The sequence below is a fragment of the Rattus norvegicus genome, chromosome 4, assembly GCF_036323735.1.
Source record: "Rattus norvegicus strain BN/NHsdMcwi chromosome 4, GRCr8, whole genome shotgun sequence".
Taxonomy (NCBI): Eukaryota; Metazoa; Chordata; class Mammalia; order Rodentia; family Muridae; genus Rattus; species Rattus norvegicus.
Window position 1 is genome coordinate 42,418,478 of NC_086022.1, and position 12,190 is coordinate 42,430,667.

The 12,190-nt window shown below is 38.0% G+C and overlaps 1 protein-coding gene across 1 annotated transcript in view; it reads right to left on the reverse strand.

Annotated features, from left to right (window-relative positions):
- Positions 1-1,198: 1,198 nt before the first annotated feature.
- Positions 1,199-12,190, reverse strand: part of Vwde (von Willebrand factor D and EGF domains) — a 49,317-nt gene continuing 38,325 nt past the window's right edge. Inside the window, exons 22-27 of the mRNA XM_063286914.1 lie at positions 11,348-11,443; positions 7,389-7,484; positions 7,199-7,294; positions 5,099-5,194; positions 2,913-3,016; positions 1,199-1,387 (exon numbers count right to left, since the gene is read on the reverse strand). Of these exons, the coding sequence (XP_063142984.1) occupies positions 1,373-1,387; positions 2,913-3,016; positions 5,099-5,194; positions 7,199-7,294; positions 7,389-7,484; positions 11,348-11,443 (503 nt within the window). The 3' untranslated portion in view covers positions 1,199-1,372. The remainder of the gene's footprint in view (positions 1,388-2,912; positions 3,017-5,098; positions 5,195-7,198; positions 7,295-7,388; positions 7,485-11,347; positions 11,444-12,190) is intronic.

Consider the following 12,190-nt stretch of genomic DNA (forward strand, 5'->3'; position numbering starts at 1 on the left):
TTCCTGCACTGTGCTCTTAGTATACCTCTCCAGGTATGAAAACTATTCTGCATCTACCCCACGTACCATCTCCGACTCTCAGTGTTCTTCCCCAAAGGATCCCCTACTAAGTGTATATCTTTTTGCTTGTTTTGCATAGCCCAGTCTAGTTTGCAGTGCCCATGTGTGCTTGGGTCTGGAACCATTCACTGGAGCATGAGAAGTCTACCACTATTTATATCCTCAGAAAGGAATGATTCTCTAGCAACTTCTACATTACTAATAAGTCATCATGTGTGGGGCAAGAGACCACCTATGCAATTCATGATGGAATTTTGGCTGAGTTGTTCTTGTGTAGCCTGTGTGAAGTTACTGTAATTGCTATGTGTCTACAATTGTGATACTAATGTCATGTCCAGAAGTTAAAACATTCAAAATATTCGTCCCTATCCTATGGCTTCTGTATTCTTCGCTCAGCCTCTTCTTTCGTATCCTCTGAACCAAGCTAATATTTTTTTCACTGGTATCTATACCTGGGGGCTGCGATAATGGAAGACTCATGGCATCTTTGTAATACTTGCTTCAGAGTAGCCTACTCTGTTTGAGACTTGGTGCTAGAGTTTGAAGATTCTCAAGGGCAGCAGCAGCAACAGCAAAGTTCCTAGAACAGTCCTCCACCTTCTTAATACTGCGACCCTTTAATACAGTTCCCCATGTTGTAGTGACCCCCAAACATAAAATTATTTTATTGTTACTTTATAACTGTAATTTAATGACTGGCAACTTAAATGTTTCCTAATTTTAATGAATATTAATATAAATTTGCACTATGCCTGATATCAGGTATGCAACCCTGGGAAAGGCCCTTAATTACAGTTTGAGGAGTAGTACTGTTCTAGAAAGTACTAGGTTGGTGCTTTAGGTTGGAACCTTCAATATCAATCTTTCAGACCTTTTGCAACTATTTTCCCAACTTATAGATCTCCATCTTCTTGTCCAATTCTTGTAAAAACCCTGACAATGTACACTTATGCATTAGGCATTGTGTATCTAGGAGACATTAAGCAGCATGTCATTTCAACTGACCTCTGATGCAGACATAGTCACAGACGGAACTGATAAAAACCACAAATTTATAAATAATGGTGTAGTTTCAGGAGTACGAACTTAATATCAACTATCAAAACATACTTCAAGGTCAAATTCAAATTACTTGGAGCTTTTATTTTGTTTTTCTTTGATATTGACAACTTAGATCATTGCACATTTTATTACTTTCTTTTGTCTTTATAATACTTTAAGCAATATTCAAATAAGTTCCAAAATTATCTTCGACTCTTTCTGAATAATACTGAATTTCTAATGATAGAGGTTTGTAAACAGTACGCGTTTCTCAACGATGTTTCATCTGTAATAGAAAGAGAAAGTCACGTTCCAATGAGCAGTAGAAGTTTAGTATTAATCTGTTTATTTTCCCTTCCTCTGGCATAGCACACAAAGCCCGTCAGTTCTGTCAACTTGAAGGTTAAATTTGCTACACTCAGCTCTGTTTTCATAAAATAGATCCAAGCAATGGTAAATAAGCTCACTTGTATCTGGAGCTTGTATACCGATGTGATGCACACTGGAAAAGTATAACATTAAAATGCTCAATGTCCAACAAAACTGGCTTTTATATGTTTTGGGAAGGATTACATATTCAGAATAGTTCACACATTTCTCTCAGCCTCATTTCCCATTCTTTTCTTCCTCTCCATTCCCCAGTCCTGTGTTCAATGCAACCACAATATCAGACTTGCCAAGGACTTGCTAAGATCTAATCAGCTAAGCATTAAACAGCTTGACATCCTGAATTTCACACCAGGACTCTATTATATCCCTACTATTCTCAGTATAGAAAAACATACAGAAATTGTCTTTGCACCAAAAACAGATTGATCCAGTTTCAAACTTCAAGAAGAATTTTTTTTAGTATTTTAAGCATTATAATGTTTCAATATGTTTAGGTCTCCATGATCTCTGGGATATTTTGTTTTATTTTGACATAGTGTCTCAATTCATCACATAGTAAAAGATGACCTCAAATCCTAGATCCTCAAGCCCTCACATTTGGAATGTTGGCCCCTGGGCCTTTTGAAATACTGAATAATACATGATGGCTTTTATATTGAAACTCATAGGGTAAGACATTTTTGAAGGGCCGTCTGCATGTGCACTCATATGGATACTTGCATGTTATCATACCTCTAATATTTATAGAAATCAGAACCAAACAACATCTTGCTAGCCTGGACTTTGAGTAGTGGCTAAGCAGGTATAGTGCAAACTTTTAGACAGAAGCTTTGGAATAAATGCATTACAACAGTTGCTTTATAGGTCATAGAGCAAGTCTCTTACAGCAAGAAATCCTCTTCTTCCCTTGGTATTTTGGCTTCTGAAACACAAGGAACCCCCAATTCTACTGATAGGCATATTTCCTTTCCTATAAATGTATTCTAATAGACAGCAAATAAAGAACGAATTTTGAGAGAGGATTATAAGAACAGACTTGATTTTTGTGATACACGGTCATTTCAATCAAATAGGGCTGGACGTTAATCACCGAGGTAGTGGCTCATTAATTTAAAGTGGTGTGTATGTTGAGAGATGTGAGGCTGGTATTTGACCAAAGCAAATGTTAGTTGTGTCCTATGTCATACTATGGAGTAGCTGTCCTCTGATGTCCTGCATCCCACTGTGTGGTGGGATTTATACATTGCACTCATTTACATGGACATAAGACATTTGTGTGTGTGTAAACTGATAATATTTTCTGACTTTGGAGGCAAAAATGAATCCATATATGCTCTGTTTTGGAAATAAGATATCAACAGTAGTCAGTCACCAGGTAGAAGACAGACAGAGAAGCCTCTATTCTTTGTACTATCAAGTACCTGTATCTTTTTTTCACATTTGACTCCAGAGTATCCGGTGCGGCAGGAACATACACCAGGAAATGCACATCTTCCTCCATAAAGACACTTCTGAGTACAAATGGCTGCAACAAGCAGATTTGTATGGTCATCACGCCTTATAATAGAATCCCATAATACACTGTATTCCACTATCTTGAAACTATCTTGTGATTGGAGCCTCACTGGGATTCCCAATGGTTATTACTTCTTATGGTACATATATGGATTAGAACATCACACAGAGATATGTACAATTTCTGTGCCACTTAAAAAAACAAAATAAATTATAATTCACCACAGGAAAGAAGTGCATATGAACCATGTATCATTTAAATTTTCTGGTAGTCACATTAGAGTAGAAAAATAATACATGCTATAAAGAATCTGTCAGTGATCTCTCTATGGGCAGATTTAATTTACATTCTCTCTTAACTCCAGGATCCACACTCGCAACTCAAGGTATACCTTATTAAATCAAACTAAAACTATATTACTTATGTTCTAAGCTATTTGAAATTATTAAAAGCATTCCAAAGAGACAATTTGATACTGGTATGTATATGAAAAAATTTCTATCCTACTTTGGACAGTAACTGGAAACATCTTGACTTCTCTCTCCCTCTGTGTTTTTTTTTTTTTTCTAGAGACAGAAACTTGCTGTGAACCTTTGCTACATTTTTATTCCCTATGTAGCCGAAATTGCTCAAACTCATTTCAGTCCCCCTTATCCAAGCTTTCAAGTGTTTGGATTGTAAGTGTGAACCACCATGCCCAGCTCAATCAGTTACTTTTTGAACACCAGTGCACTGTCCATACAGGAAAGGTGTTCGTGGAAATCTCTTCTAAGGTAATTTTACAAATATCTATATACATATCAATATCTCTTTGTGCATAATCATCTATAAAATGCTTTAATAAAACCATTACTTGTAAATATGTAGGGGGCTGCTGTATGTGGTTGGGAAGGAATGTAACACTCAAGGGTTCCACACTAACAAAGTTCCAACCTTTAGATCTATTTTTGAATGGGCATTACCACTGTTTCCCAGAAGATGGCAGTAACATCTATGTTCAGTTAGCATTGCCAATACATTAGTTTCTGGAAAATTGGACAGAAAACATTTTGAAGAAAATGGTTTGTTTTTTGATTCACACAAAGGTCCTTCAGTGTGGAGAATCCACAGTCCCAGCTTCAGGCTGTGCTTAAAGGATATCAGTCTACACTTATAACAAAAGCTTCCACATTCATGGAGGATCATGAGGAGCAGAGAAGGGACAAGGGAGGGTACTGGAAATCAACACGATCAACAAACATTATACCCATGTATAAAAATGTTATAGTGAAACCCATTAATTATATGATTAATATGCTGTTTTAAAACTTTAAAAGGAAATGAGAGAAATGGGAAATAAACTTTCAAATAATCTCTTCTTTCAAATGGATATAAAATTGGCCAACATTTATTTTCTAAATTTTTATTTTCATTGTGTATATATGACAGGTAGCTTTAAATGTCAATTTGACACAGCCTAGGGTCATCTGAGAAGAAAGTAGAAATGGTTTCTTAGATCAGGTTGGCCTATGGATATTTCTATGGGGGATTATCTTGATTAGGACTTAAATGATGTAGCTTGAAAATGGATGCCACCATTCCCAGGCTTAGGGCCCCAGAGTGGATAAGAATAAAAAGAAAGCTCTTCAAGAACTGGGGCATTGACTTCTCTCTCTTTTCTCTTCTCATCACTGTCGGTATGATGTGACTAGTTCCTTTAAGTTCCTGCCACGGTGACCTCCCTGCAGCAATAACATGTAACTTGTAATTGTAAGCTAAAATAAATGATTTCTGCCTTAAGTTGGTCTTTGTCAGGATACTTTATCAGAGTGATACAATAAAATTAGGATAGCATGGGGAGGGGGTACACTTGTGCCATGGCACATGGGGATGGGGCACACTCATGCTATGCCCCATATTCGGAAATCAGAAAATGGCATGTGGGGTCTGTTCTCACCAGACTTGGTGAGAAACACCTTTATCCACTGAGCCATCTTGTAGGTATATCTTTTTATTCACAAAGAAATCCGTCTCTATTGTGTCTTCATAAGGTACAGATTAATTATTCCAATGGGTTTATACACAGAACCTGAGGTAGAGAATGCTGCTTACGTTTCTCACACTGTACCCCTTCCCAGGTGGAGGGGCAATGGCACATGCTGGGAGCTACACATTCACCGCCATTTTTACATTTCTGAAGGCAGATGGCTGCAAATACAAAGGTAAAGAAATTATAAATTTAAACTACTAGTCAAATTATAACAAACTACCAAAAACAATTCTCATTTATTAAAAAAGAAAAATGTACAAGTCAAGAACTAAAAGATCTTTCCTCAGCCTGGAGTGATGGAACATGTCCATTATCCAACCACTTTGGAGTTTAAGGCAGTAATATCTGGAGGTCAAGTTCAGCCTCAGCTACATAGCAAGCTCAAGGTCAGCCGAAATGATATGTGTTGGGGGAGAAATCTCAACTTGTGTATGGACAAACCACACCAGGCCAAGATGGTTCCACGTGGAGAGGTGTAATGAAAAGACAAGGGAGAGGGATGAGAGAGAGAAGAAAAAGAGGAGAGAGGCAAAAAAGTTCTGCCTTTTATTTGAAATATGATGTAACTGCTCCCAGATGAAGGTGGGAATTAAGTCAAAGGTATTCTGGGAATGTATGTCTGTTGCCATGGAAACACTGACCAGGTGATGTCATTGCTGGAGGCGAAAGCAGTTCCTGATACCAACAATATGAGAACCTGTCTCCAAAGTAAAATAAAATAAAATGGAAAAGAAAAAAAACTAAAAGGAAAACAATTTATCAATATCATTTCCCAACTTCAGGCATAGTCTTCAAAAAAGTCTTAACATGTCAGCCTATACAAGAGCTGAAGGAGGACAAGAATAGCCATGCCCAAGTAGATTCAGGAAAGACCAGAGGTGTTAATTCTACGTAAAGAACCACAGGCAACTAAGGAATACCGACATCGATATCGATATGGACATTGGGAGAATGTTTCCCCAGAGAGGAGCACATCAAGTCATTTCCAATAACAAATATCATCCCTGAGAACACACATAAAACAAACATGATACAGACTGAGTAGGATCTTCCTTCCTTCTTTCTTTCCTTCCTTCCTTCCCTCTTTCTTTCTTTCTTTCTTTCTTTCTTTCTTTCTTTCTTTCTCTTTCTATTACCTTTATCTTTCCACACACATATAGTAAGATATGCACAAAGGGATTATCAATGAAAAAGGAGGCCATGGGTTTGGAAGACAGCAAGAAGCATATGGCAGGGTTTGGAGGGAGGAATGGGAAAGGAGGAATGATGTAATTATATTACGGTATCAAAAACAGGAGAGAAGAAGGAGAGAAAATGTGATTTTAATGCTCTTTGGAGTACCGTGGTACATCCTTCTTCCCTAGTTGTTGGAGTTTTACAGTGGTTTTCATTTTTAAGCAACACACCACATATTACTTTAAAGTAATCATCTTGGTTTATTTGGAGACAGCCTCTTGTGTAGCCAGCCCTAGCCTGGATATCACTTTGTAGACCAAGTTGACCTTGAATTCACAGAGGTCCAACTGCCTTGGTGTCCAAATGCTGGGATTAAAGGCATGGAGCATCACCCCCAGATTAAACAACAATTTTACACAAAGAATAAAGGAGACATCCGAGGGAAGGGAGTCATCACTAGCTCTGATGGAATGGGTAGAAACTCATCCTGCAATGACCTGAACTGCTGAGCTCAGGTGAGTTCAGTTCAACTTCCAACTTCAGATTAGCCCAGACCCATGGCTTATGCTGGCATATGTGACTGAAAAACTAGAAAATACTGGACACTGTCTTCAGATGACTCTGTCTTTCATTATTTTAAAGTGATATCTCCCAGAGCAAGAATAAAAGAGCAAAATAAAAACAAACAGATAGGGCTGGAGAGATGGCTCAGCGGTTAAGAGCATTGACTGCTCATCCCGAGGTCCTGAGTTCAAATCCCAGCAACCACATGGTGGCTCACAACCATCTGTAATGAGATCTGATGCCCTCTTCTTGTGTGTCTGAAGACAGCTACAGTGACCTTATATATAATAAATAAATAAACATTTAAAAAAAACAAACAGATAAAAACAGACTTTGTCTTAAATCCTACTGCATGGTGCCCTCCTGCAGTCTCACTGAGGACAGAGGGCTGACACACTGAAAGCCTTCTTTGTTTTACTTACGTGTGTTACACCATTTTCCACTCCAACCAGAAGCACAGGAACAAATATTCGGTCCCACACATTTTCCACCATTCATGCACATAGGCTCACAGATGCCTTAGGTCAAAAGAACAAAAGCAACAAAAACATGTGTCACACAACAAAGGCTCATTTTTACCTGGGGCATGCAAATATTTTAGTAGTGTCTTACTTGTCTGGCATCTTTTTCCGGTGTACCCACCACGACAGGTGCAAACGTTATTCCTCATGCATAGGCCGCCATTTTTACAGGGAGGGTGACAGACAGCTAAAAGAACACATGGCAGCAGTGTGTGAACTGTACATATTGAATTATTATATATTGCACATGGCCTTATAGGCCTGTTATCAATGGAGCCATAAGATAGAGAACTGCACTATAAAAATAAAAGACCACAGCTGCAAGCCATTGCAACTGTCCTTCCTAAACAATGAAATGCAGAAATCAGAGCCATCGACCACTAGGAGGTAAACATCGTTAAAACACCCTAGTGCTGGAATCTTCAACTGAGTGCCTTGTGAAATGTAACTTATACTTCATGTGCATGGAAAGCCAACTGTGAAATGATCTGAAGAGAATTGAGAAAGTGAACCAATGATGCTTAGCTCAAAGTTAGGTTATATTTACTCTTCTATATGACTAGAAAGACCCTTAACGATTTGTATAAAATTAGCAGTAAACACTTTAAAAGAACATTTACCTAGTCACATCCTAGTGAAACTTTATATGACTGGTTCCTGAGAATGCTGGGTAAAAAATCTTTTAAAAAATAAGTAAAATAAAATTCCTTTGTTGGAAATATTTGTTGGTTGTTTAATGTAACTTCCCTCGTATTGACCATATATTGACCATAGAGGGGAAGCCAGATTAGGAAACAAACCTGAATGTTTGTCATTCTATGAGATGCGTTATTACTGCTTTGTGTTTCTCTCAAACAGTAAAATTTAATGTTATTTTATTTGTATGCAGTGTTGGGAATCGAGCCAGAGCTCTGTATATGCTAAGCAGTGCTCTGACACCCAGCTATACTATAAACTGTAAATATTGGATTTTCTTGTATTGTTTATCTGCTTTGCCTAATTTAAATTTATTTCTCCTTGATTGATAGATTGTTACATGGATTTTAATTTGTTTTAAAAATTAATGTGTTTTAGTAAAAGAGCTGTTTAGACTGCCAATTTGGATCAGTTCCCCTTAATAACTGCTTTCTTAATTTCCACTCCCCCTAAAAACATCATTGATTTTAAGAAGCTTTATAAATGAAATAGCACTTTCAATACAAAATATGCAGTTGGATATTTTGATGAATATTGTATAACAAATGCTAATCATGTTCCCCCAAAATCTGTTTGCACAAGAGAGTTTCCGCATAGCTTCCGGGAACCTGCCCCAGTTGGTTCTGATTGGTAAATAAAGATGCCAGCAGCCAATAGTGGGGAGGACAGACAGAGGTGGGATTTTAGGATTTCCCAGGCCTCAAACTGACAGGAAGAGGAAGAGATCCTCATGCTTTAGGAGAGAGGGGAGAGAGGAAGACAGAGAAGTCACCATGGGGCAGAGAAGCAAGGAGAGCATCCCAGTCTCTGGGCCAAGAAAACGTGGCCCAGACCGTTGACCATGAAAAGCCAAGATGGAACACAGAAGTTAGTAAATAGTAACTCAGAATTATTCTAGCATCCCAGCGGCTAGGCAGTCTCCCAGCAATTGTGCTGCTTAAGGCATATTAATATATAAAGACCGTGTGACTATGTGCGTGTCTTTCATTCAGGAACATCAACCATTGAGGCAGGTAGTGACCCCACCACTGAGATTTATTAATTATAGTTAATTCAACAAATAGATAGTTTGCACCGCTTTAGGTTGAAGCTCTGCAGGTACATACTGAGTGTGTGTGTGTGTGTGTGTGTGTGTGTGTGTGTGTGTGTGTGTGTGCGCGCGCGCGCGCGCGCCCGCGCCCACGCAAGTACTCATGCATGTGATACAGATCAGAGAAGATTATTTTCAGGAGACAGCTCTCTCCTGCCCCTGTGTCGATTCTGCAGACTGAACTCTGCTTTGAGGCTTGTTAGCAAGCATCTGTACCTAGTGAACCATCTCATCAGCCTTACAGATACATTTTTTTCTAAATGTGCATCCCATATAATTTGTTAATCATGGAAAGAAAATTACAAGCTGTGAAATACATCTGTGGTGGTTTGAGTAAGAATGGCTTCTATAGGTCCTATATTTGAATGCTTACTCAACAGTGAATGGGATTCTAATGGGTTAGAACTAGAAGGGGTAGCCTTGCTGGAGGAAGTGTGTCACTGGGGGGGGGAAGGGGATGTGAGCTTTAAGCTTCTAAAGTTCATGCCAGGCACAGTCTGTCTCTGTCTCTCTCCCACTCGTTTGTTTGTTTCTTTCTTTGTTTGTTTTGTTTTGTTTTTTGAGACAAGGTTTCTCTTCATAGCCTAGGCTGTCCTAGAACTCATTTTGTAGACCAGGATGGCCCTGAACTCACAGACCTGCCTGTCTTTGCTTCCTGAGTGCTGGGAGTAAAGGCAAAAACCACCACACACCCTCTCTCTCTCTCTCTCTCTCTCTCTCTCTCTCTCTCTCTCTCAACTTTACAGATCTTTGGCATATATGTTACAGTTTTCCTTTTATTTCTGTTTTATTGTTTTATTGTGTGCAAACATTTGTTTGTTTTTTGTTGTTTTTAATGTGATTTCTCTGTGTAAATGAATGTTTCTGTGCATTTCTATGTTTCTTGTGCTTTTTCTTTAGCTCCTTTCTTTCTGTATCCTTGCCTTGTTTTGTCCTATTCAGATTTGTCTTTATTTTATTATAATTTTTAGATGCCTATTCTTTTCTAATGAGAAAAAAAAGGGTGTCAATTTAGATGGGAGGGGAAATGATGGGGAGAATCATGAAAAAGTTAGGGGAGAGCAAACTGTAACCAGAATGTATTGCATGAAAACATATTTCCAATAAAATAAATCAAATCGTATCACATAACTGTTAATTTTAGAAATTTAATGATGAAGATGTTCAAATGTGTTCTAAAACTATGTTTGCTATAATTCTAAAATTAAAGATACAGGAAGTATTTCATGCATTTAATTTACTGAGAATAGTTCCTATTTCCTACCAATCGTATCACATAACTGTTAATTTTAGAAATTTAATGATGAAGATGTTCAAATGTGTTCTAAAACTATGTTTGCTATAATTCTAAAATTAAAGATACAGGAAGTATTTCATGCATTTAATTTACTGAGAATAGTTCCTATTTCCTACCAATATGCTCAAGCCTGAGATATTACTATTAATCTGAAAAGAAAAAAGTTAAAAGAAAAAGAAACTTCTATAATTTTAACTGCATGAGAAAAAGTATTAAAACATGGTGCAGAAAAGAAAATGATCCTGGGCTGGAGAGATGGCTCAGTGGTTAAGAGCACTAGCTGCATGCGTACCTCAACTGATGACCCACTCAGACCCACATTGGAACTCCAGATTAAACAAGGACCTGAGTAACACCTGACACTAGTCTCTCTCCCTCTCCCTCTCTCTCTCCCTCTCCCTTTACCTCTCCCTCTCCCTTTACCTCTCCCTCTCCCTCTCTCTCTCCCTCTCCCTTTACCTCTCCCTCTCCCTCAGCAACAGCATACTCCTATACATAAAATAAATAAATAAATCTTAAATAAACAATACAAATAAATAAAACAAAGAAAAGAAAAAGAAAAAAATTGCCATTTTGCATAGACTTGTACATAGATGCATTTTACAAGTGTTTTATGAGTCTAAAATCAGGAGCCGTTACAGGAAAACGTCAGACATTAGATAAGATACGTGTCAAAAACTACTGGATTGAAAGCAATGGAAACATTCATTACGAACTGTACTAGAAGGATGTACATTTGTTTCACATCTGAGCTTGACAAAACTTCACAGACCATGCCCCGGTTGTTAATTTAACATGTGTTGAACAATCGACAATTCTGATACATGAGCTGGTCCACATGGCCATATCTGAACAACAATAGGAAACAGAGGAAACAGTCTTTTTCCGTCTGAAACTTGTGTTTATTTCCCATTTTGTGTCCGTGGTTTTGCACTTGCCTTCTGTACCATGTCCAAGGAATGCTTACCATTCTGGCACTGTGTTCCAAAGAATCCACCAGGGCAAAGGCACGTGTTTGGCTTATAACAGGAACCACCATTGAGGCAAATGGGATCGCAAAGAGCTAATGAACAGCAGGAGAGGAAGAGATCACAAAGGATGTTATTTGAAGACTGAATGTGGCGCAGATGGATGGAGGAAGCATGATGGTATACTTAACTGCAAGAGAGCCAATAATGTTCTAGACTTTACCAAATGGGAGGTAGCAGAGGAACTTTGCAATTGCTTGTAAGTGTGGTTATTTGGTGTGCTAACGACGATAACAATAAAACTAAGAATGTAGAGTGAGCATGATTAAAATGCAGAATACTTTTTGTCATGATTGTAGGCTAAAGAAAGCCAATTCAACTCAACAGCACCCATAAAAGGACGTGGCTATGTGTGCATCTTTACCCCCTTGCAAATAATACAGGGGTGCTTCACTCAAGTCCTTCCATGCTCAGACGGTTGATGCCTGATCACCTATGTTTTGTTTTGAAAGCACTTTTAATTCAATTTTCAGCTTAGATTTTTTATCCAGCCTCCAAGAGGGCTACACAGTTTTCTTCCAAACTCCACTTGCTGGAATTAATGCTTTCACTTATGATATGTAGTTTACTTATATTTCTTATAAACCAACTTGTTTCATAGTCATATTTAGAAAAATATAATTCCGTCTCTTGTCTCAAAAATGGTGTGAGACTTGAAATAAGTGCGTGATCTTTTTTTTCTTCTGACATGGGCTTCACGTATGGCCAGCACATTATAAATGGTGGGTTATATTTTTGTTGAGAAAAGTCACTAGATAGGGATTACAGGTGAAATTATTGAG